The sequence below is a fragment of the Oratosquilla oratoria genome, chromosome 25, assembly GCF_046742065.1.
Source record: "Oratosquilla oratoria isolate Oo_2021 chromosome 25, ASM4674206v1, whole genome shotgun sequence".
NCBI classification, from domain to species: domain Eukaryota; kingdom Metazoa; phylum Arthropoda; class Malacostraca; order Stomatopoda; family Squillidae; genus Oratosquilla; species Oratosquilla oratoria.
In genome coordinates, this window is record NC_134801.1 from 33,581,530 (window position 1) to 33,608,432 (window position 26,903).

At 41.5% G+C, this 26,903-nt stretch overlaps 1 protein-coding gene across 3 annotated transcripts; it reads right to left on the reverse strand.

Annotated features, from left to right (window-relative positions):
* Positions 1-6: 6 nt before the first annotated feature.
* Positions 7-25,212, reverse strand: LOC143038908 (uncharacterized). 3 transcript variants are annotated; one of them, XM_076208640.1, is made up of 6 exons: positions 25,144-25,212; positions 21,692-21,813; positions 20,283-20,819; positions 17,905-18,674; positions 7,532-7,759; positions 7-3,954 (listed from the first exon to the last, which is right to left on the reverse strand). In XM_076208640.1, the coding sequence occupies exons 3-6, from the start codon at positions 20,809-20,811 to the stop codon at positions 136-138; spliced, it is 5,346 nt and encodes a 1,781-aa protein (XP_076064755.1). In that variant the 5' UTR covers positions 20,812-20,819; positions 21,692-21,813; positions 25,144-25,212; the 3' UTR covers positions 7-135. The 3 variants fall into 3 exon arrangements, with proteins under 3 accessions (XP_076064755.1, XP_076064754.1, XP_076064753.1); XM_076208639.1 differs by having other exon boundaries at positions 25,131-25,197; XM_076208638.1 differs by having other exon boundaries at positions 25,027-25,147.
* Positions 25,213-26,903: the final 1,691 nt, after the last annotated feature.

A 26,903-nucleotide genomic window follows, 5' to 3' on the forward strand; every position in this document is an offset into this window, starting at 1 on the left:
AACCTCTGAATAATCTGTTTTTTATTTGCACTGTAGGGTATTCAGCTATAGCTGAAACAAAAGGTCATACACTGGATTATAAATAGATTGAATATCAAGTGAGAACACTTCACTCCACTATGGTGTCTAGTGATGCTAATGACTGGGTGGTAAGCCACTTGCTTGAGTGATATGGCACTTCTGGTGACGTCGGTAGTTAGTCCTGGTTGTGAAGGTTTTGCCACAAGACTTGCACTGAAAAGGACGCTCTCCAGTATGTGTTCTGGCATGAATCCGCAAACTGTGGGTTGATGAAAAAGTACGGTCACAATAAGAACAACCATGAGGTTTAGCCATGCGGTGCACACAACGCACATGGTAGTTCAAATTTGAGCGATAGTAAAACTGTGCAGAGCATAGAGGACACTGATGCTGTTTGATTCCTGCATGACGGTTCATATGACTCTGCAAATCCGACTGCCTTCCTAGTGTCTTACCACACACTGGACAAACAGCACAATTTTGTCCTGTGTGTATTGTAACATGTGAAGCATAACTTGAAGGTGATGCTAGACTCTTACCACACACTTCACATGTCAACCGAGTCCGTTGCTCCTTATCTTCCCCATCATGTGTGATAATATGTGCTCTCAAACCAGAGGCTTTGCTGAACCCTTTGGAACAAACTGAACAACGGTGAGGAAACTGACCTTCGTGTTCTAGTAAGTGCTTGTGGTAAGTTGACTCAAGAGCAAAGCCTCGGCCACATATTTGACATGTATAGCTGTACTGTCCTGTGCAAATGTCATAATGCGCCTGTGCATTGCTCTTATGACTGAAGGTACGACCACAGTTCTTACAAGCAAATGGTTTCTCTCCCGTGTGCATACGAAGATGCACCTTTAGGTTTCTGTTAGTGGCAAAAGTTTTATTACAAACATCACATTTGTGCAACTTTTTCTCAGTTGTGTGAGTCTTACGATGTGCTATGAGAGCTTGCACTGACTCACATGCTTTGCCACAGAAAGAGCAGCTAAGGCTCTTCTGACTATGTTCTTCTAGGTGTTGTTTCAATTTGGCTTTGCTCATAAATGTGTCTGAACACAATTTACATGGATAGGTTCGGTGAGTTTGTGCATGATGCTGCAAAGCCTTCTCTGTATTAAACTTGCGATGGCATGTACTGCAACTGTGGTGAAAGGCATAGGACTTGTGTCTTCGCTCAATGTGTCGAACAAGTGCCTGACGATTGGAAAAAACTTGGTCACACTGCCGACAGATTTGCAGCTTTGCATGTTTCTTAGTTTTGATATTTCTGGTTAAGAGAGTTGGTTTGTGATATTCTGTGGCATCCTGTACATTCCTCAGCCCTTCCACACTTGTACTATTACTACTATGCACTAATGACCGTTCATTTTCAATTGTGACAGCAGATCCAGAACTGCGTTCATGGGCAGGAGTTTCTGTTTTCTTGCTAGTAATGTGTTTACTTTGTTCCCATACCCCAGGCTGCTTCATTGTATCTCCAACACCCTCCCCCACAGTAACTGCTAATCTCTCATCACCATCAGAGGTGTTGTTCTCCTCCATATCCAAAACCTTGTCAGTAACCAAGATTTCCCCAGACTCTTGGCTGCATTCTGGGTCATCTTGACTGTGTTCCTCATGTAAGTCTTGCTTGACTGCCTCGGCAGGAAGGGGTTCTTGTATAAGATTCTCACAGTCTTCAATGTCAATGTCATATTCAACAAATACCATGGTTCCTTCCTCTCTTCCACCATTTAACTTTCCAGACAATTCTGTCCCAGCTGGTGCTGAGGTGGGTACCTGCTGCTGAGGCTGTTGCGATTGTGACTGTGGTTGTTGTGCCTCATATCCATGTCCTGTGGTTATTTGATGTGGCTGAGGCAGATGCTGTGGGGGCTGAATTTGTTGTCCCAATGGATTTATTTGCTGCTGCTGAATATCTAGGTGATGTTGATGTGTTTCATGTTGTATTTGTTGTTGTTGCTGTTGTTGTTGCTGCTGTTGTTCTTGTTCATGAAGATGAGGTGTATGATGCACTGTGTTGATGTGCTGGTGAAGATGAAGCTGACTGGTAACCGGGTACTGTTGATGATGCATTGAACATTCAACATGAGCTGGTATCATGGAGCAGCTGCTAGTCTGTGGTTCTAGCATGTTAGTTCTTTGTTCTAAAATAGCAGTCTGGGTTTCAATAAGTGTGTTCTGTGACTCTAAAAGGGTGGGCTGTGATTCCAATAAGGTGGGTCTTGGTTCAAGTAAATTTGTGTCTTGAATGTGTTGCTGTGTGTGTTCTTGCCGCTGTTGAGGGTGTTCTTGTGATTTAGGATGTTCTTGTGGCTGTGTATTTTCTTGTTGTGGATGTGTATGCTCTTGTGTGCATGTTTGCATATGAGTTTGTGTTTGCTGATGCTGTTGCTGGATGTGTACTTGTGAAGCATGTGTCTGTGAATGAGACTGATGATGTACCTGTACTTGTTCCTGTGCATTTACGGGTTGCTTATGAGTGTGTGTTTGTTGAGACTGTTGTGATTGTGCCTGCTGCTGCTTCTGTGGAAGTGACTGGTGTTGTCTTGAGCATAGCTGTTGTTGCTGTGCATGAGCATGTGGCTGTATATGTGCATGTGTCTGATGTTGATGAGTGTGTGACTGCTGTGGATGATTTTGTTGCTGTTGACTGTGTTGTACGTGTGTATGCTGCTTTTGTTGTTTATGTGTTTGCTGTGTTTGTGAGTGTGTTTGGTGTTGCAATAGTGATTGCTGTTGTGTACATGATTGTTGCTGAGTGTGTGTTTGTTGCTGCTGTGTGTGTGTCTGCTGATGTGTATGTGTTTGTTGCTGTTGTGTGTGTGTGTGTTGTTGCTGTGTATGAGTCTGTTGTGCATGAGGTTGTGCATGTGTTTGTTGTGTTTGTGTATGAGTTTGCTGTTGTGTGTGTGGCTGCTGCTGCTGAGTATGGACTTGCTGTTGTTGTGTATGTGTTTGTTGTTGCAGTGCATGTGTTTGCTGTTGCTGTGTATGTGTTTGTTGTTGGCTAAGTGTTTGTTGTTGGGCAAGTGTCTGTTGCTGTTGTGAATGTGCTTGTTGCTGTTGTTGTGAGTGAGTTTGTTGAGTATGTGTTTGTTGCTGCTGTGAGTGTGCTTGCTGTTGTGCATGAGATTGTGAATGAGTCTGCTGAGGCTGTGAATGAGTTTGTTGTTGAGAATGCGTTTGTTGTTGAAGGTGTGAATGCTGCTGTTGGGAATGTGTCTGTTGTGAATGCGCCTGTTGTTGCTGTGAGTGTGTTTGCTGTTGTGGATGTGTCTGCTGTTGTGGATGTGTTTGCTGTTGTGGATGTGCCTGCTGTTGTGGGTGTGCTTGCTGTTGTGACAATGACTGATGCTGCTGCTGTGTTGGATGCTGCTGATGCTGTGTCTGGTGTTGGTGCTGAGAATGCTGCTGCTGGGTGTGGTGTTGATGTTGGTGGTGGTGATGCTGCTGCGGTTGTTGTTGTTGTTGTGGTTGTTGAGAGGGTTGCTGCTGACATTGCTGCTGGTGCTGCTGAAGTTTTCGAAGGGAGCCAAGACTAATACCATGCTTTTGGCAGGACGACTCAACTTGTGCCACAATGTATCGCTTGGTATATGCCAGGCGCTCCTCCAACAGGTCCAAGTCATTCACAACATGGAAGCACTTACTACAAACACTAGTTGAATGAACACACTCCCTTGGCAGACTGAAGCCAAGTATGGAACTTAATTTATCCCCCACTGTTAACTGTGAAGCCATAGTCACCAGTGAGTCCATACAGCAGGCAAATGTGTCACCATTACTACCAGTCATGGTACCACACTCTTGCTGCCGACTGAGGGATGGCACATGTGTGTCACAAAGAAAACACAGTTCAGTGGCCTCAAGAGATGCCTGCTTGTCACAAGCTTTTTTGCGTTTTGACTCGGACACTGTGCATGACTGCAATAAAGAGAAAAAATATATATGCATCAATGAACATGTATAGAGTAATATAACATAGCTATGAAATATGCAAAACCTATTTGAACCTAGAAATACAACTTTGGAGAAACTAGAGCATAAAACATTATCCATGAATAATGTAAAAGATGTATAGGAAGTTAAATGATTGCTAGTTGTTCTACCAAGTTAAAGGCCTTTATGTAATCTACAAAAGCTAAACAAGAGGTTTATTGTATTCTGTCATTTTCTTGATTAATTGATTCATTGTCTGCAAATGGTTTATCATCAAATATCAACTTATAAAGCCTGTATATTCTCTAGGTTGGTTTTCATCTAAAATTTAACTAGTTTATTTAATCTAAAACTTAATTAGTTTATTTGTAAGGATCTTGAAAAAATACTTTGTATACCTTTGATAACAAGCTAATCAGTTAGTTATCACTAAGATCTCTCTAGTCTTCTTTCTTGTATAGTAAGATCACTTAATATTGCACTATGATTTAGGAATGCTTTCCTGAAGTATGCACTGTACATACATACATATACCAAAGGCTCTTTCTTCCTAACAAGGGAGGTAGCCAGAAAACAAAGGCATAAAATCCACTCCCACCCATTCCATCCCCACATACTCCACTTCCATTCACCACATTCCCTCCCTCTTATATTGGCTCCTCCTGGATGACAGGTCATCCCTGTATCTCACCCACTGCCCTGGGTCAGAAGCAGTGTTGCAAGACAGCAGATCCACAGAAAGACTGCTTCATTAAATTGGCAACTCACCCCCCTCCAACCTCTGTCCCCTCATGCAGAAAAAGAGAAGACAGGGAGAAATCCCTTTGGGCTGCGTCAAATGATTTTTTCACACATAATCCCTCAACCCCCATCCCCCACCCACTCCCTTTCATACATCACAGCATCATCCATACCCAACCATACTCCATTCACCACCTTATCTTCTGTCTTCTCCCATCCTTTCTCAACAGACATTCCCCTCTTTACCAATGCCCCTTTTACCCCCATCCATCTCATCTCATCCTTGGTCACCCCCTCATGTTCACTCCCTCTACCTCTGCCTTCCACACCTCTTTTACTAATCTTTCTTCATTCATTTTTTCCATGTGTCCAAACCATCCCAATATTTTTTTTTATCAACCCTATCTCCCAACTCCCTTTCCACCCCCGTTCTTCTTCTCACCTCTTTGTTTCTCACTATATCCAACCTAGTAACCCCTATCATACTTCTCAGGCACCTCATCTCAAACACATTTAAACTCCTCTCTTATGTTCCATGTTTCTGCCCCATACAGTGCTGTCAGCACAATCACTCCTTCATACAATCTCCTCTTAACATCCATTCCCAAATGTCTATTTCTCATCACACTTATTAATCCCCCAAGGCATTTACTTGCCTCTCCCAATCTATATTCTATCTCCACCTCCACTCCTTCCTTTCCCATCACATTCGCACCCAAGTATCTAAACCTATCCACTTCCTCCAGTCTCTCTCCCTTAATACTCACTTCCAGTCTGCTGCCACTTTCTCCCCTTGTACATCTCATCACTTTACTTTTAACCACATTTATCTTCAACTTCCTTCTTTCTCACACCTTCCCAAATTCTGTCACTAACTTCCTCAATCTCTCCTTTAATCCTGACAAGCAGTGTCATCAACAAACAACAACTGGTTTATCTTCCACTTTTCTTCTTTTTCTACCATCTCCAATTCCCAACCCATTACCCTTGCATTTACCTCTTGCATCACTCTATCCATGTATAAATTGAACAGCCAGGATGACATAACACATCCCTGGTGAAGTCCCATCTTTACCTCAAATCACTCACTCTCTCCATTTCTGATTCTAACACAAGCTCTACTACCCTCGTAAAAACTCTTGACTGCTCTGAACAGCTTTTCTCCTATCCCATATATCTGCAATATCTCCCACAGTGCCTGTCTACTCTGCACTGTACATCTCATTAACTTCTATTTACCTTCTGCTTTTTCCTCACACACACACTCCCAGTGCTACCACTAACTGCTTTAGTTCCTCTGATTCAACTACAAGCACACTGTTATCTGCAAACAATAACTGGTTCACTTCTCTTTTCCTTCCACTCTCACTTAATTTCAAGCCCCTGCCCATCATCCTTATGTTTACTTCCCATACAACACCATCCATGTACACATTGAACAACCATGGTCACCTTAACTCATTCACACTCTCCATACCTTGCCCTTAAAAAAATTCTACTACTTTTGACAACCTTCAACACTTCCTCCTATCCCAAATGCCTGCAACACATCCCATAATGTCTTCCTGTCAACCCTGTCATAGGTCTTCCTTAATCTCCGTAAAACACAAAAGACAGCCTTACCTTTAGCCAAAAGCTTCTCACATACCTGCCTTACTACCAATTTTTTTTATTTATGCACCCTCTTCCTTTCCAAAACAAACCATTTTCTTCCACAACTGCTCTCTCTGTTCCCATCCTGTTCTCAATTGATTTCACCTAAACTTAACATATTGGTCAAGGGCAGTGGACAAGGTGCAGGGATGACCCATCATTCAGGAGGTGCTAAGATAAGAGGGAGGGTGGAGGGGTGTGGAGTGTATTCAGGGATGGAATGGGTGGGAATGATTTTATGCCTTTTTCTTTTTGGCTACCCCCCTTGTAAGGGGGAAAAAGCCTTGGTATATGTATGTACATTCATATTTGTCACCTTTTCCTCTGTATAATAAAACAATATATGTACCTTCCCCTCCCTTCGGTACACATTAAACAACCTTACTAGCCAATCCATTAAACCAATCCTCCTTTTGTCAGACACCTTAAGCAACAACCATCTAACTCAGGTGCCTTACCATCTTTCATCACTTTCAATGTTTTTGTATTTTATCTTTTCCTGTACCCCTATCATTTTCTTCTCCCACCACAGACAAATCCTGCATCCCTCTCAGATTCCAAGCAGTGACTGTTACCTGCCCCTACAGTCAAAGTGTATAGGACAAAGGTGACAATTTCGGCCACAGCTCCACACCTGATATGCTCCTCACCTTCCCACTGCCACAATCAATCCCTCACTAACTACCCCCACATTCCTCCTTTATGTGTGTGTGTGTATGCAACCTAGCTGAAATTACTCCATGTTAACATAAGTAATGTGATGAATGTGCCAATTTAAGAGCTCTTGTCTTGAACTGTTTTAAACATTCTCAAATACTGCTTTTGTTTTGTATTATGTATAGATTTGTTTCTTATTGTAACACATCACCTGCAAACATTAACATGGTATACATAACTTTACACTGCCAAGTACTGTCACAATACAAACTACTGTACTACATTTCTAAGCAAACTGGTCTTTGAGCCCACTCAGGGGATATTAAATATACCTTGGAGCTATGGGTTTCTGCAAGACTGTAGGCAACAGACTAATAATTACAGAATACTTTATTTCAGCCAGAAACATGTTCTACTCGTCCATGGCTCCATCTGCATAAATAAATTTCATATACACTCATACAAAACTTAATACAAAACTATGGCAGCATTACTATTTCAAAGAACTCACCTGTGTTGTACTCATTGTTTTACTAATGGCACTACACTGCTGAGGAGTAGGTTCCTGGGCACCTGGTTGTGAAGCTGTACAAGCTGCAGTGGTCTGGACACTGGTTGGTACATGACCAGAATTTGAACTTGTAGCAATGCTTGCATGAGTATTTGTTAATGTCTTATCTGTTCCAGCAGGGTATTCATGTATCCGACCACTGTGATGGGAACCAGAAGAGCATGACTGCTGTAAATATCAGTACATTGTAAGAATGACATCCTAGAAAATTAGTTTCTCTGTATTTAAAATCATAAGCAGTGGGTCCTCAGTTGTTTCCTCTCTAAAACTTAGACATACTGTAATGGATTATAATCCCTATTCTCAGGTAATGATGAAGATAGTACAGCTAAGCAGCCCAGATTTCTCTACTTCACCTTTCTCCTGTTTGGGCTACACATTTCCTCTCTATTTTGCTATACATAGAAATGATAAAACAACTCACCCTAACCAATTCAAAGATTACAAAGATTACAAAGGCGGAGCATGCCGACAGGAGACCTTTTGATCCATATCTAGGTCGGATGCGAAAAAAAATCATAATAATAAAATAATAAATAAAAACTATAATAATGTAAATAACAAATAAAATACATAAATAAATGCATAGGTATAGTTAAATAATAAACAAACAGGTAAATAGTAAATAATAATAAATTGACATAACTAATAATTTGACATCTACATAGATGAAACTTTTGCTGTTTCATGAAATAAATATACCCATTCATTAGATGTTTCAACATGTGAGTGAAAATATTTGCTCATAATTACCTATATATCAGTACTTTATGCTTCCTTCCAGGAGACAATTTCCATTTCCTCAAATTCCAAATTTACAAATTGGTGGTAAATTAATCATAAAACTTTAATTACATGCTAATATGATACATACATATACTAAGGGCTCCTTCTCCCTTACCAGGGAAATAACAAAGTCAAAAGGCATAATTCCATTCCCACCCATTCCACTCCCATCCACCACCTCTCTCCCTCACATCTTGGCTCCACATGGATAATGGGTCATCCCTGCATCCTGCCCATCACCCAGGGTAAGAACCAATGCAGCAAGACACAGCACATCCACACACACCTACTCCCTTACATGTATGACATTATCATCCATACACAGCCATTCTCCACTCACCCCTATCTGTCTTCTCCTTTCCTTCCTCAACAGACATCCCACTCTTGCTCAATATCCCTTTCACCCCATCCATCCATCTCATCCTCAGTTGTCCCCTCATTGTTCACTCCATCCACCTGCCTTCTACACTGTTTTTGGCTATTCTGCATTGTCTTCTTGCTATGAGGTTGATTATTTACTTACATCTATCCCATTGGTCTTTTAGGATAGTATGTGTCTAGGAACTTTGTTAAAAACCTTGTTTACATCTATGGCTACCATGAAGGAATGATTGTGCCTGACACTATTTGGGGTAGACTTCAAATTTGAGGGATATAGAAAAGAAAAACTTAAATGTGTCTGAGATGAAGCATTTGGGATGTATGGTGGGTGTTATGAGGATGGATAGCGTGGGAAATGAGGTAAGGAGGACAGCAGAGAAGGAAAGGGAGCTGACAGATAGGGCTGATGGAAGAATACTGAGATGGTTTAGGCACATGGAAAGAATGAATGAAAATATATATATATCAAAAAGAGTGTGGGAAGCAGAGGTGGATGGAGTGAACCTGAAGGGTAGACCAAGAATAAGATGGATGGATGGGGTGAAGGGAGCTTTGAATAAAAGGGAAATGTCTCTTGAGCAAGGAAGGGAGAAAGCAAGAGAAAACTATGAATGGAATATGATTGTGAATGGAAAATCAATTAACAGGGCCTGAAGGGATTTCTACTTGTCTTCTCTATTTCTGTATGAAGAGATGAGGATGGAAGGTTACTGTGTAAAGAAGTAGCTAGCCCTGCTGAGGATGTGCTGTGTCTTGATGCATTAATTCTGACCTGGGCAGTGGGCATGGAACAGGGATGACCCTTCTCCCACAAGGAGTTAAGATAAAAAGAAAATTATCAATGAGAGGGGGGTTAGTGCATGCCTTGGCTGGCTACCTCCCTTGTAAGGGGGAAGAAGCCTTTAGTGATATAGATGAATAGATATATGTATGTGTATATATATATATATATATATATATATATATATATATATATATATATATATGTATGTGTATATATATATATATATATATATATATATTAAATATGTGAGGTATAAAGAAAAAAGAAGAGTAGCAAAACAAAAGATAAAGGAGGGAAAAAGGAGAGCAGATGTAAAGTGGGGGAGGAGCATAACAGAAATTTTTTAAAGCAATAAAAAGATGTTTTGGAAGGAAATTAAGAGTGGAAGGGGAAGTGAGTCATGTAGAGGGGAACAGGTGAAAGGTGTAGATGGACAGATCTTAAAGGAAGAGGAGGCAGTAAAGGGAAGATGGGTGGAGTATTTTAGAGAGCTGTTGAGTGTGGAGGATAGGGAGGGATTGGTGGTAGCAGTGGGAGGAGCTACAAGAATGATGGTGATGGGACAGGAAAATGGAGGAGAAATAAGAAAAGATGAGGTACAAACAGGTCTGAAAATGATGAAGGCAGATATGGCACCTGGGTTAGATGGCTGTCATGTGGAGTGGCTGAAGAAGGGAGGTATGGTAATGATGGACTGGTTAGTGAGGTTTAATGTGTGTCTAAGGGAGGACAAAGTGCCAGAGGTCTGGAAGACTGGCTGTATAGTTCCACTTTATAAGGGACAAGGGGACAAATGTGAATGTAGTAGTTTTAGAGGGATCAGTTTGATGAGTGTAGTTGGGAAGGCTGGGAGGATTAGAAGAGCAACAGAGGGAATAATTGGTGAGGAGCAGTGTGGGTTTAGGAAAGGCAGGGTTTATGTGGATCATATTTTTGTGGGACTAGGCATCCTTCTCCTTGTAGCCCCACAGGGGACATTCCTAAAAGAAAAAGTAAAGGCATAAGAGGGTCTAGGAGTTTTCCGACCAGCACCCTAAGGTTTGGGTCTTTTAATGTGCGTGGATGTGGTACAGATGAGAGTAAAAGGGAAGAGATAGGTAGTAAGTTTGTGAGAAGAAAGATGGATGAGTTGGCTTTGAGTGAAACTAAGCTGAAAGGGAAGGGCGAGTGTAAGTTTGGGAGTGTAAGTGGGAGGTTATCAGGAGTGAAGAGAGGGCGAGGGAGGGAAGGGGTGGCTATACTAGTAAGTGAAGAGATAGGTAAACGTGTAGTGGAGTGGAAGGAGGTTTCCTCAAGGATAATGTGGATGAAGGTGAAACTGGGAAGGAGATGTAGGTTTTTGTAAGTGCATATGGGCCTGGCAGTGAGAAGAGCGTAGAAGAAAGGGAGGCTTTTTGGATAGATTTAAATGAGTGCATAGAGGATTTAGGGAGAAATATCAATGTAATAGTACTGGGAGACCTTAATGCTAGGGTAGGAAATGATCCAATTGATGGAGTGGTTGGGAAATGTGGAGTTCCAGGAAAGAATCGTAGTGGAGAGTTGATGGTGGAAATGTGTTTAGAAAGAGAGTTGATAATAGCAAATACAGTGTTTTGGAAGAAAGTAAAGCATAAGTACACAAGTGTAATGAGGAATAGACATTTGGGAATGGATGCTAAGAGGAGACTATATGAAGGAGTGATTGTGCCAACAGCACTGTATGGGGCAGAAACATGGAACATAAGAGAGGAAGAGAGAAGGAGTTTGAATGTGTTTGAGATGAGGTGTCTGAGAGGTATGATGGCGGTTACTAGGCTGGAAAGAGTGAGAAATGAGGAGGTGAGGAGGAGAACAGGGATGGAAAGGGGTTGGGAGATAGGGTTGATGAAAGAGTATTAGGATGGTTTGGACACATGGAAAGAATGAGTGAAGAAAGACTAGTAAAAGAGGTGTGGAAGGCAGATGTGGAGGGAGTGAACATGAAGGGATGTCCTAGGATGAGGTGGATGGATGGGGTGAAGGGGGCTTTGGGGAAGAGGGGAATGTCTGTTGAGGAAGGACGGGAGAGGACAGAAGACAGGGGTGAATGGAGAATGGTTGTATATGGATGATGTTGTGATGCACGAGGTGGAATGGGATGGGGGGTGAGGTAGTATGTGTGAGCAAATTTTGACGCAGACCGAAGGGATTTCTCCCCGTCTTCTCCTTTATGCATGGGGGGACGGAGAGGGGGGGTCACCAATTTAATGAAGCGACCTTGCTGTGGATGTGCTGTGTCTTGCGACACTGCTTCTGACCCAGGGCAGTGGACAAGGTGCAGGGATGACCCGTCATCCAGGAGGTGCTAAGATGAGAGGGAGGGTGGAGGGGTGTGGAGTGTATTCAGGGATAGAATGGGTGGGAATGATTTTATGCCTTTTCCTTTTTGGCTACCTCCCTTGTAAGGGGAAAAAGCCTTGGTATATGTATGTATGTACACATGGGAGAGGGTGGTGGAGGAAAGGGGGGTAGATAGAGCGTTAATGGATTATGTAGTGGTAAATAGGGTTATGATAGGAAGAGTTAAGGATGTACATGTGCTAAGGGGAGAGGGTGGGGGAATATCACCTCATTTTTTGGTGGAAGGTAAGTTGAGAGTGGAGGATAGATGGAGAAAGAGGAAAGGGACAAAAGGTAGGGATGTGCTTAGAGTGAACTCTTTAAATGAAAAGGAAAAGGAGAAGGAATACAAGAAGATGCTGAGGGAGGAGTGGGAGGGAGTGAAGAATAGAGTAGAGCTAGGTGTGGAGGAGGAATGGGGATGGTTCAAGGAAGGAGTCATAAAGTGTGCAAGGATGGTGTGTGGAACAAGAAGGACAGGAGGAAATAGAAGGAAGGGTAGTGAATGGTAGGATGAGGAAACAAAGAAGGTTGTAGAAGAGAAGAAGCAAGCTTTCACAGATTGGCTACAAAATAGGACGAGAGAGTCATATGAGAGGTACAAAGAAAAGAAAAGAGAAGTAAAGAAAAAGGTAAAGGGGGCAATGAGGAGAGCAGATGTGAAATGGGGTAAGAGTATGACAGAAAATTTTGAAAGTAATAAAAAGATGTTTTGGAAAGAAATTAAGAGAGGAAGAGGAGGTGAATCAAGTAGAGAAGAAAAGGTAAAAGGTGCAGATGGAGAGATGATAATGGAAGAGAAGGCAGTAAGGGGAAGATGGGCAGAATATTTTAGGGAGTTGCTAAATGTGAAGGAGGATAGGGAGGGAAAGATAGCTGCAGTGGGAAATGCTAAGAAAATGACTGTGATGAGTGAGGAAAATGGAGGAGAAATAAGGAAGGATGAAGTGAAGGCAGTTGTTAAGATGATGAAAGCAGGTAAGGCACCTGGTCTGGATGGATGCCATGCAGAATGTCTAAAAAAAGGAGGTACAGTGATGGTGGACTGGCTGGTGAGGTTATTTAATGTTTGCTGGAGAGAGGGTAGAGTGCCGGAGGACTGGAGGAGTGCCTGTATAGTTCCACTTTACAAGGGAAAAGGGGACAAGTGTGAATGTAGTAGTTTCAGAGGGAAGGCTTATGGGAGGATCTTGATTGAGAGGATTAGGAGAGGAACAGAGGGAGTAATTGGTGAGGAACAGTGTGGATTTTGGACGGGTAGAGGTTGTGTAGATCAGATTTTTTTGGTAAGACAGATGTGAGAAAGCTATAGGAAAGGGGAAGGATGTTTTTTGGGCCTTCATGGACCTGGAAAAGGCTTACGACAGGGTAGACAGAAAGGCACTGTGGGAGGTTTTGCAGATATACGGGATAGGAGGAAAGTTTCTAGGAGCTCTCAAGAGTTTTTATGAGAGTAGTAGAGCTTGTGTCAGGATTAGAAATGGAGAGAGTGAGTGGTTCGAGGTAAAGGTGGGACTTCGTCAAGGATGCATTATGTTGCCCTGGCTGTTCAACTTATACATGGATGGGGTAGTGCAAGAGGTAAATGCAAGGGTAGTGGATCAGGGATTGGGGATGGTTAAAGAAAATGGAGAAAAGTGGGAGGTGAGCCAGCTGTTGTTTGTGGATGACACTGCGCTTGTGGCAGGATCGGAGGAGGGATTGAGGAAGTTAGTGACAGAGTTTGGGAGAGTGTGTGATAGAAGAAAGCTGAAGATAAATGTGGGTAAAAGTAAAGTGATGAGATGTACAAGGGGTGAAAGTGGCAGTAGTCTGGAAGTGAGCATTAAGGGAGAGTGAATGGAGGAAGTGGATAGTTTTAGATACTTGGGTGCAAATGTGGCAGGAAAAGGTGGAGTGAAGGTGGAGGTAGAATGTAGATTGAGAGAAGCGAGTAAATGCCTTGGTGCATTAAAAAGTGTAATGAGGAATAGACATTTGGGTATGGATGCTAAGAGGAGACTATATGAAGGAGTGATTGTGCCAACAGCACTGTATGGGGCAGAAACATGGAACATAAGAGAGGAAGAGAGAAGGAGTTTGAATGTGTTTGAGATGAGGTGTCTGAGAAGTATGATGGGGGTTACTAGGCTGGATAGAGTGAGAAATGAGGAGGTGAGGAGGAGAACAGGGGTGGAAAGGGGGTTGGGAGATAGGGTTGATGAAAGAGTATTAGGATGGTTTGGACACATGGAAAGAATGAGTGAAGAAAGACTAGTAAAAGAGGTATGGAAGGCAGATGTGGAGGGAGTGAACATGAAGGGATGTCCTAGGATGAGGTGGATGGATGGGGTGAAGGGGGCTTTGGGGAAGAGGGGAATGTCTGTTGAGGAAGGACGGGAGAGGACAGAAGACGGGTGAATGGAGAATGGTTGTATATGGATGATGTGATGCATGGGGTGGAATGGGCGGGGTGATGGAGAGGGGGGGGGTCGCCGATTTAATGAAGCGGCCTTGCTGTGGATGTGCTGTGTCTTGCAACACTGCTTCTGACCCAGGGCAGTGGACAAGGTGCAGGGATGACCCGTCATCCAGGAGGTGCTAAGATAAGAGGAAGGGTGGAGGGGTGTGGAGTGTATTCAGGGATGGAATGGGTGGGAATGATTTTATGCCTTTTCCTTTTTGGCTACCTCCCTTGTAAGGGGAAAAAAGCCTTGGTATATGTATGTATGTATATTTTTGTGGTAAGGCAGATATGTAAGAAAGATTTAGCAAAAGGTAAAGATGTTTTTTGGGCCTTTATGGATTTGAAAAATGTTTATAAAGTAGACAGGGAGGCACTGTGGGTGTTGTTGCAGATATATGGGACTGGGGGAAAGCTGTTACGAGCAGTCAAGAGTTTTTACAAGAGTGATGGAGCCTGTGTTTGAATAGGAAATGGAGAGAGCGAATGGTATGAGGTAAAGGTGGGACTGCATCAAGGATGTGTCATGTTGCCATGGCTGTTCAATGTGTACATGGTTGGGGTGGAGCAGAAGGTAAAGGTGAGGATAATGGGCAGGGGACTGGAAATGGCTAAAGAAATTGGAGAAAAGTGGGAGGTGTGCCAGTTACTGTTTGCTGACTACACTGCACTTGTAGCAGGGTGAGGGGGGATTAAGGCAGTTAGTGATAGAGTTTGGGAATGTATGTGATAGGAGCAAGTTGAAGGTAAATGTGGGTAAGAGCAAGGTGATGAGATATATAAGGGGAGAGGATGGCTGTGAGTTGGAAGAAATCTTAACCACTTCAATACGAGTCAAATTCTCTTGGGCAGCATCAGCTGCCTGATGTACGATGATAAATCACAATACTTGCATTATAAAATATAAAGTTATAGCTGTATTACTCATTAATTTTAACACTGAATATCAATAACCACAGAAAATATGATCAAGCCAGTTCACAGAATATGGGGTCAACGCTGGCATCCTCACATATACCCACTCGTGTCTTATGACACCTACGTAGGCATCATTGTATCGAAGAGGTTAAAGGGGTGAGGCTGGAGGAAGTAGACAGCTTTAGGTGTTTGGGGTTGCATGTGGCAGGAAAGGGAGGAGTGGAGGTGGAGGTAAATTGTAGATTGAGAGAAGCAAGTAAATGCCTTGGGGGATTAAAAAGTGTCATGAGAAATAGGCATCTGGGAATGGATGCAAAGAGGAGATTGTATGAAGGGGTGATTGTGCTGATGGCTTTGTATGGGGCAGAGACTTGGAATTTAAGAGAGGTAGAGAAGAAAAGTTTGACTGTTTGAGATGAAATGTCTAAGTATGGAAGGGGTTACTTGGTTGGATAGAATGAGAAACAAGGAGGTGAAGAGGAGAGTAAGAGTGAAAAAGGAGATGACAAATAGGACAGATGAAAGAGTATTGGGATGGTTTGGACACATGGAATGAATGAAGAAAGTTTAGTAAAAGAGGTGTGGAAGGCTGAGGTGGAGGAAGTGAATATGAGGGGACAACCAAGGATGAGATGGATGGGGTGAAGGGGGCATCAAGAAAGAAGGGAATGTCTGTTAAGCAAGGAAGGGAGAAGGTAGGAGATAGGGATGAGTGGAGAGTGGCTGTGTATAGATGATACTGTTATGCAAAAGAAGTGAGGGGTGGGAGATGGGGGTTTGGGGGTTCTTGTAAATGAATGATATTTTGACACAACCCAAAGGGTTCTCCTCATCTCTTTATTTATATGAGGAGATGGAGATGGGCATTGCCCATTAAGTGAAGCAGCCTTGCTGTGGATGTACTGTGTCTTGCTATACTGCTTCTAACCTTGGGGAGTGGGCAGTTTACAGGGATGACCCATTATCCATGAGGAGCTAAGATGAGAGGGAGGAGGGGGTAGTGGAGAAGAGTGGAAAGGGTGGGAGTGGGTACATACCTTTGACTTGGCTACCTCCCTTATAAGGAAGAAAAAGCTCTTGACATAGAGATATATATATCAGTGGAGAAAAGTGGGAGGTGAGCCAGCTGTTGTTTGCTGATGACACTGCGCTTGTAGCAGGATCAGAGGAGGGATTGCGGAAGTTAATGACAGAGTTTGAGAAGGTGTGTGAAAGAAGGAAGCTGAAGATAAATGTGAGCAAAAGTAAGGTGATGAGATGCACAAGGGGAGAGTGTGACAGTAGGCTGGAAGTGAGCATAAAGGGTGAGAAACTGGAGGAAGTGGATAGTTTCAGATACTTGGATGCGAATGTGACAAGAAAGGGAAGAGTGGGGGTGGAGGTAGAATGTAGATTGAGGGAAGCGAGTAAATGCCTTGGTGGAATAACCCCTTCCATACGGTGCCGCACACGTAGGCATCATGAGGAGCAAGTTGATTCGCGACGCTGCCATATCAGCGTCTTGATTATATTTATTGTAGTCGCCCCTGTGTTTTTACATTCTCCCTAATCTGCTCTTAATCCCATTCTCTGTGGTTTTCAAAATTCACGGGCGAAAGAGAGAACGATCGATATAAGCCGTGACTATATTTTATGATGCGAGTATTATTACGACACGTCGTACGGCTGGCATTGGCTGCTGCCCACAAAATTTAAGTCCCGTAGTGAAGTGGTTAAAAAGTGTAATGAGAAATAGACATCTGGGAATGGATGCTAAGAGTAGGTTATATGAAGGAGTGATTGTGCCAACAGCAATGTATGGGGCAGAAACATGGAACATGAAAGAGGAAGAGAGAAGGAGTTTGAATGTGTTTGAGATGAAATGTCTGAGAAGTATGATAGGGGTTACTTGGCTGGATAGAGTGAGAAATAAGGAGGTGAGGAGGAGAACAGGGGTGGAAAGGGAGCTGGGAGATAGGGTTGATGAAAAAGTATTAGGATGGTTTGGACACATGGAAAGAATGAGTGAAGAAAGATTAGTAAAAGAAGTGTGGAAGGCAGAGGCTGGAAGGAGTGAATATGAGGGGGCATCCTAGGATGAGATGGATGGATGGGGTGAAAGGGGCTTTACAAAAGAGAGGAATTTCTGTAGAGGAAGGATGGGAGAGAACAGAAGATAGGAGTGAATGGAGAAGGGTTGTGTATAGATGAGGCTGTGATGCATGAGGGGGAGTGGGTGGGGGATGGAGGGTGAGGAAGTATGTGTGAGAAAAAATTTGATGCAGCCCGAAGGGATTTCTCCCCGTCTTCTCCTTCCCTGCATGAGGGGATGGCAGGGGGGGGGGGGGGGGGTGTCCCCGAATTTATGAGGCAGCCTTGCTGTGGATGTGATGTGTCTTGCGACACTGCTTCTGACCCAGGGCAGTGGACAAGATGCAGGGATGACCCATCATCCAGGAGGTGCCAAGATAGGAGGAAGGGAGGAGGGAGGGGAATGAAATATATGGGAAATGAAATGAGTGGGAGTGATTTCTATGCCTTTTTCTTTTTTGGCTACCCCCCATGTAAGGGGGAAAGAGCCTTTGGTATATGTATGGCTTAAGTATATTGAACCCTTATCACACACCTACCTTTCATGGAGGGACATCCATTAGCACATACCTGGACATCCATGCGATGTTGGGTTGTACGCTGATCAACTCGCTCTACTCTAGTATCTGACATTTGCTGATAGTTGAATGGTGTCAGATATGACAGGAATGGAGTGATCTGTGGAACAGTAGCCTGGTACTCATAGTTGCTAAGGCGTGATGAGGAAGCAACATCACTGGCTGCCATAGAAACATTCATGTTGGTTTGAGATTGGCTTGAGGATGCTCTGGTTGTGGAAGCCTTCATATGAGAAGAGGAGGAGGGTGTTGCTTGATGTTGGTGAGAGTTGGGGTCATAGGTATCACTATTACTGGACACTGCCACGCTGGCCACACATTTATTCCATGAAACATCCACACGACAGTCTGTGTACGAATAGGAATAATGATGGGCTGGAAGGTGCCCCCTGCTTGATGTACCACCAGCACATGCTCCTACTACATCCCATCCCTTTGAGACACCCTCTTCGACATAACTTGACGTCATCTTGGCATGTTCATCATACATGCGCTGTTCCTGAGTTTGATGACTTGGACGCAATATCTCTCCACAGGCTGGGTACATAGTCCCATTGTAGCTATTGTCAGATTGTCCTGAACAAAGTTTTCGAGTTGATACATCTAAAGAATACTGTCGTGTATTTGCGGAAGATGATGAACCTTTGCCACCTGGAAGGCCATGACGGCCTTGGTAATGTGAAGTGACATCACCTGCTGCACCAAGCACTTCACCAAGACCTGAACGCATGCCTTCACCGAAGTTTGCAAAACATGCAGAACCTGCAAAAATTCAATTATTAAGCCTAACATCAATATCAACAATAGTCACCCAGTCAACTATCCAAAATGATAAAGAAATAATCACCTCATTTCAGTTTTATTATCTATTCTTATATTCACTGCACACACATAAAAGAGTACAGCTAAAAGGAAAAGTAACATTTTATTTTTTCAAATCTATGAAACTTGGTTCCATTTAACTACCTAAATATAGAATAAACTTGAAAACAGTATTTTTAACCCCTTCCATACGGTGCCGCACAAGTAGGCGATTCTTTATAATTCTTTTGTAATCGCATTTTCTATGGTTATCAAAATTCACGGGTGAAGAGAGAACGATCGATATAAGCGGTGACTATATTTTATGATGCGAGTATTATTACGACACGTCGTACGGCTGGCATTGGCTGCTGCCACCGAGATCTAAGTCCATGACGCCTACCCGTATGGAAGGGGTTAAGAGTGTACACATCACAAATTGATTGTTAATCTGTTTAAGAGGGTCACTGTATTTAAGAATCTTATTCTAATTGGTAACAGATGATTTTATCCACCTTAGTGAAACTCAGCTCCTCAATGAGTAGTCTATCCCACTTAAGCTGGTGAAGAATGCAGGTGCCCTTAAGAATTTTATTTCAGCTGATAAAACACTATTTTAATCATCTGGGGCAAAGACTTGGAACTTAAAGGAGCCAAAAAGGAGGAGCCTAAATGTATTTGAGATAAAGTGTTTAAGAAGTATGGTGGGGAAAGTTACAAGGATGCATAGAGTGAAAAACGGGGAGAGGAGTGGGGAATGGAAAGACAGCAGGCAGGCATGAATGATCAAAGAATACTGGGATGGTTTGGGCATGTGGAAAGAATGAGTAAAGAACTAGGAGGAAAAAAAAAGAGGGAAAGACTGAGATAGGGGATGCTTCAGATTGCTCTTGCAGAAGACCCATGGTAACCAGCACCAGCCACCAGACTGGCCCATAAGTCACTTAGAGAGAAAACAGTCTCATAGTATTATTTGTACACAGCCACTCTCCACTCACCCCTATCTTCTGTCTTCTCCTGTCCTTCCTCAACAGACATTCCCCTTTCCCAATGCCCCATTTACCCCATCCATCCATCCATCTCATTCTTGGTCACCCCCTCATGTTCACTCCTTCTACCTCTGCATTCCACACTTCTTTTTAATCTTTTTTTCACTCATTCTTTCCATATGTCCAAACTATCCCAGTACTCTTTCATTAACTCTACCTCCCAACTCCCTTTCCACCCCCGTTCTCTTCTTCACCTCCTCATTTTTCAATCTATCCAACCTAGTAACCCCTATCATACTTCTCAGGCGCCTCATCTCAAGCACATTCAAACTCCTCCTCTCTTATGTTCCATGTTTTTGCCCATACAATGCTGTTGGCACAATTACTCCTTCTCATTACACTTTTAATCCCCCAAGGCATTTACTTGTTTCTCTCAATCTACATTCTACCTCCACCTCCACTCCTCCCTTTCCTGCCACATTTGCACCCAAGTATCTAAAAGAATGCTGGTGCCCATCTATACTACAACTTAATATTGTAAACTGTTCAATAAATCCTTAAGATTTAGAAGTCAAATTACCTGCTGAAGGTGAAGGATGTGGCATGGGGTAAGCATGCTGCTGGTGTGAGAGAAGTGGAGAATACAGGGGTGGTTGTGTTGTCATGATGGGACGAAGAAGCTGCTGTTGCGAGTTAAAGATTGGGGCATAATAATGTGCATAAGCTGCACTCCCACCTGCCCCCAGCCCTCTTGCTTCCATTCCTTCATTGCCAGTAGCAACAGCAGCTGCAGCAGCAGCAGCAGCAACAGACATTCCCATACCAAGTGCACCCCCTGTGATATTTCCACCTCCACTCCCTCTTACACTGTCTTCACTTTCAGAGTTTGTCAATGCACTAGACTGAAAATTATGGGCACCATTTCCACTTTCACTGTGGTTGGTCACTGTCCCTCCATCTACTCCTCCTCCTTCTTCATCTGCACTGCCACCTGTCCTTTCATTTGCTGACTGATTTAGTACTGCCATTCTTCCATTGGAACAATGAACAACATCTGACCTTTGCACGGATTTGAGACATGCTGCTGATGTGAGTCCTGTAGCATTCATATTTCAGTCTGAAAAAAAGAAGTAATATTATTTTTGCTTTCTATCAAGATACTGTACAACATGAAACTTCATTAAGTATGAATAAAACTATCAAAGGCTTCATGAAATCTAAATGCACTGAACCTTACATTCATTTGGTGTACTAAAAGAGGGAAGACCACCCTTTGTCCACTGATTTGAACTGTTTGTAGTTTCTGGTGGGTGGGGGTGCAGGTAATTTTTGGACAATGACATAGTAACATTGCCATGAGTACAATATACACACAGATACTGCATGTATATACTGTCAGTTACAGAACCACCTAAAACCACCCATCACTAGTTTTAAACCGAACAGCAAGATGCCAAGACATCAATACAAAGGATTACAAAAAGATTACAAAGGCGGAGCATGCCGACAGGAGACCTTTTGATCCATATCTAGGTCGGATGCGAAAAAAAATCATATCAATAATAAAATAATAAATAAAAACTATAATAATGTAAATAACAAATAAAATACATAAATAAATGCATAGGTATAGTTAAATAATAAACAAACAGGTAAATAGTAAATAATAATAAATTGACATATAACTAATAATAAATGAAAATCAGACAGACAAAAGATAACAAAACAAAAACAAATAATATAAGATAAATTATAATCATTACAGCATCTTACTTAGGTATTTATCTAAATGATTCTTAAAGCTTCGAACTGAACTACATTGCACTACCTGTGCAGGAAGTTTATTCCATTCATTAACTACACGGTTGGCAAAGTTGTTTCTACCCACTTCCAAATTGAATCTATTTCCGGACAGTTTGAGACCCTTGTTTCTTGTCTGATTCTCATTCAATGTGGATCTTGATCTCACATAATCATTCCTGTACTTACCATTCATAAACAGCTTAATTTCAATCTTTCTCTTGACCAAACTTCATACATCTATTTGGTTTGAGGGCACTGGCTTTGCTTGTTAAACCATCAACACTAAATCCATAATTTGTCCATTGCATCTGAAATTCAGTAAATGGAAGTAAATTATATGAAAGGCTATGTGTATAAAATCTAGATTTATCTCTATGAAGTCAAACTTTGTTGATAATTTTGCTGTGTTTATTATATGAGTGGGGAGAGCAAATCACATTGCTGGACAGGACTACTATACTTTAAGAGTGTGTATGACATAAGAACAACAAATATTGCCTATGTTCAGGAGAAAGAGCAAAAAAATTATATATATACACACACACATCACTAGATAGTGCAAGGGTGGTGGGTCAGGGGTTGGAGATGGTTAAAGAAAATGGAGAAAAGTGGGAAATAAGCCAGTTGTTGTTTGCTGACGACTCTGTGCTTGTAGCGGGATCAGGGGAGGGATTGAGGAAGTTAGTGACAGAGTTTGAGAAGGTGTGTGAAAGAAGGAAGCTGAAGATAAATGTAGGCAAAAGTAAGGTGATGAGATGTACAAGGGGAGAGAGTGACAGCTGGCTGGAAGTGAGCATTAAGGGAGATAGACTGGAGGAAGTGGATAGTTTTAGATACTTGGGTGCGAATGTGGCAGGAAAGGGAGGAGTGGGGGGTGGAGTGGAAGTAGAATGTAGATTGATAGAAGCGAGTAAATGCCTTGGTGGAGTAAAAAGTGTAATGAGAAATAGACATTTAGGAATGGATGATAAGGTTATATATATATATATGAAGGAGTGATTGTGCCAACAGCACTGTATGGGGCAGAAACATGGAACATAAGAGAGGAAGAGAGAAGGATTTTGAATGTGTTTGAGATGAAATGTCTGAGAAGTATGATAGGGGTTACTAAGCTACATAGAGTGAGAAATGAGGAGGTGAGGGGGAGAACAGGGGGGAAAGGGAGTTGGGAGATAGGGTTGATGAAAGATTATTAGGATGGTTTGGACACATGGAAAGAATGAGAGAAGAAAGATTAGTAAAAGAGGTGTGGAAGGCAGAGATGGAAGGAGTGAATATGAGGGGGCATCCTAGGATGAGATGGATGGATGGGGTAATAGGGGCATTAAAAAAGAGAGGAATGTCTGTGGAGGAAGGATGGGAGAGGACAGAAGATAGGGGTGAATGGAGAAGGGTTGTGTAAGGTTGATGCTGTGATGCATGAGGGGGAGTGGGTGGGGGATAGGGGGTGAGGAAGTATGTATGAGAAATAATTCAACACAGCCCAAAAGGATTTCTCCCCATCTTCTTTTCTGCATGAGGGGACGGAGACAGGGGGTCGCTAAATTAATGTAGCAGCCTTGCTGTGGATGTGCTGTGTCTTGTGACACTGCTTCTGACCCAGGGCAGTGAACAGGATGCAGGGATGACCCGTCATCCAGGAGGTGCTGAAATGAAAGGGAGGGAGGAGGGTGGAGGGGAGTGGAATATGTAGGGGATGGAATGGGTGGGAGTGGTTTCTATGCCTTTTTCTTTTTGTAAGAGGAAAAAAGCCTTTGGTGTATGTATGTATGTGTATATACACACACACAATTGTCAGCACAAAAAGCCTACATTAAAGAAAGTATAAAAAAATTCTTGCTGAGGGACTGCTACAGAAATTAATTAAATAACTTTGTGGCATCCAGAATAATAATACAGTATTTAAAAAAAAATATTCTTCAGTCCTATAAGATGTCAACTCTTTCCATACCACAGTACTTGTTTTGGTAAAATCCTAGAATCACACAAACATGGATATCTAAAATCAAAATTATGCTGTCCAATAGCTCCTACCCTTATATAACCTAACCTTTCCATACAAAAAATAGATCTTTCAAATGGGGAAAGAAAAATGTGAAAATGTGTTTGCAGGAGGTGCCAAGATAGGAGAGAGGGAGGAGGGTGGAGGGGAGTGGAATATATGGGAAATGAAATGGGTGGGAGTGATTTCTATGCCTTTTCCTTTTTGGCTGCCCCTTGTGTAAGAGGGAAAAAGCCTTTGGTATATGTATGTATGATGCCATTTCATCATGGCAATTTAAGACCTATTTTTTCTGTAGAATGGTTATGTTAGGTTACATAATAATAATATAGTATTAATAATATAATATAATGGTATTTTTTAGATATAGCAATAGAAAATTAAATATTTTGTAAACTATAATACATCAACACATGTATTTCTTGGTGGAAATCAATAACAAAAACCTTGCTAAAAGCAAATACACTACTGAACAGGCTGCAATGATAGCTTCAAGTTGCCATGTTGTCATCTGTTAAGTGTCAATGTCAGTTTGATGATGGCATTGGTTGTGTACATATTTTTAAAACTGATAAGGAGGTTCATGCTTTCCTTCAAGCTATGAAACTCCTCTAGAAAAAATTTATACCCCACAGTTCAATTAGATACCAAAATCATCTGTCAACATCACTGATGATGACGACCTTGATGACCTCTAGAATTACAGGTACCACATTACTAAATGCAGGACATGTTAGATTAGGTAAAAAGGTTAGGTTCCAAGAATTTACCATACTTCTTCTCAACCTTTGCATCTATCAATACAAAGATAGCATCTTAAGCAGTTGTCGCAGCCCCACTTCTTAGGATATCACTCTTAACAACTTTTTCTGTTATTGATTTCCACCAAGAAAAATATTACAGTCATGTATAGTAATTTACAAATATCTAAATTTCTATTGCTATATCGTATAGGTGTGCACTTCTAAAAATTTGTCAATGTATTGTATATATAATTATATATAAGATGTTTCATGTTAAATATCTATGCTTGCATGATTCTGTTTTTCTTTTCTTTTTTGTCCTGTGACTATAGACTGCAGTGTCAGTGATCATCATCATCACTATAGTAAGTACCCATTCTATAATAGAGAGGTTAACTTAGCTTCTTCCTAACTAAGGGTACTTATAGTTGTATGCTGGTTAATGTCAGTTTTAATCAGCAGTATGGTACCCCTTTAGTAGCTAGGTAGGGGTGAGAAAAGATGTTAGGCATCAGTTTGATGCCTCCAAAGGTCTTTTCCAATAGTCTTCCGTGACCCTGTGGGTAATTTTGTGATTTCTATGCAATATAAAGTATATGCCTCAACAAATGAGGGGTTCTAAAACCATCTTTTTCTCCCTTTGGGCCCTTCAACAACCTACAGTAGACCCTAGTGACAAATTTACAACTACCTGATGGAAGTTATCCATTATTATTATATATATATTCTTTTACGTATTTATAGACAAAATCTTACAACACTATGGTAACACAAACCTTAAATTCACATAAAAATACTCATTGATACAAATTTACATTGCTTCATCTCAACCTCTTGGTCAATATTTCATAAAACTTTGGAGTACAGAATATATATTTACAATGTTTTCCAACCTTCGCGAAGAGCTGTCATCATGTTGTGTTTTGGTGTAGCAGTACGGAGCGATCACATAGATTCAATAATCTAACCAAAGAATAATCAAATCCACAAATCGGGGAGCTTCGAACTCGAGGTCTCAATAATAAGAATAAAAAATCTCCAAATCAACAAGTTATCTATTTGATTATGAAACATAGGGTACTAGCCGTATTCGTGTGGTAACGTGCAAACTTCTCTGTAGTCTCCCTATCTCCCGTCTCCATCGTCCATGATAATTTTTTCCGCCTTAACTTATCTGCTCGATTCCACTTCCTCTCTTTTACCACCTCCATCATATATTTCACTATAGTCTGTTTTTCATCCAACTGCCCCCTTCCTGCCAGCGTTATTCCCACCATTGATCTCTTCATTCCCCTGTGTACTCCTTAGCTTTGTCTCTCGCCTTCGTCAGTTTCCAAGTCTCATATCCTTACATCATAGCATGGCTGGCATTATAAAATGATAATAAACTTTGCGTTTAAAACATAAAGGTAGAGAGTCTCTCATGGTCTTTTATTTACCAAACATTTTCCAACCAATTGTAGTACACCTTTTTATGTAATTATCATGGCCTTTAGTCAGTTTTAGCATTTGGCCTAAACAATTATACTCTTCAACGTCTTTGAGATGGAGAGACGGTATCAGACAAGCCATAGAGTCAAGAGGAAGAACTATGGAAGATGTGGAGAGTGTGCAGCTGTATGCTGATAGGGACTTGTGGAGGGACTTCGTGAGGCATCATCGCTGACAGGGCATAGCCCTACCTGGTGTATGGTGAGAAATGGGTGAGAAACGTCTTTAAGACTCACCATCGACTGTAAGCCCTTTACTGTCCTTTGAACTTTCGTGTCAAACATTATTTTGATTTTACCCTAATCATCCTCAAACCTACTTCGATGCTCTCCTTGTTCAGATCACTCAGCGTAGTTTTAAATCATCTGCTCTTTTTGAAATAAGAATAATTTCACCCGGAAATCTTAGGTGATTGGAATATTCACAATTGATCTTCAAAGCTTATCCTTCCCAACTCAACCTTTTGAAAACCCCTTCCAAGCAAGCTGTAAATAATTTGGGTGAAATTGTATCGCCTTGACGTACTCTTTTTTCAATCTTCATCTTTTCTGTATTTTGTTGAATTACAGTAGTACCTTATGCATAAATGTTTTCTAGAACCCTTACAACAGGGGTGTGCAACCTTTTTTCCCAAAAGGCTACTAGTCACCAGGGTTGCCACTCTGATTTTGTGCCAGTTCCCACAAATGAGTGATTTTTTTTCCACAAAATTCCCACAAGGAAATCTGAATTCCCACATTTTTTCCCACAAAAAGAAGGAATTATTATAAACACAAATAAGTTCATTGCAACATATATTTAATCAAATTCTACACCAAAATAATGGTAAGCAGTTTAAATTTGATAGGTTGGAAGCTACAGTAACTTAAAATTTACTTTTGTATGAAAGATATAATTCAGAATAAAAATAAAGTATTGTCTTTTACATTGAAATTAAGTTGTAATGATTTCTTCTAAAACTGCATTGAAATTGTTTAAAAAAAATTGTTTTCAAAATACAATTTCATTCTATGTCTACTTCCAAATAAACAATGTCTTGATTTTCTTGTGTTTTTTCTTCAGCCTTAGCAAAAAAGCTCTTTAACATGTCTTCAGTGGGAATAAAGTCAACACAAGATGAACCCTGAAGAGACAAGCCATACCTAATTTGCAAAATAGCCTC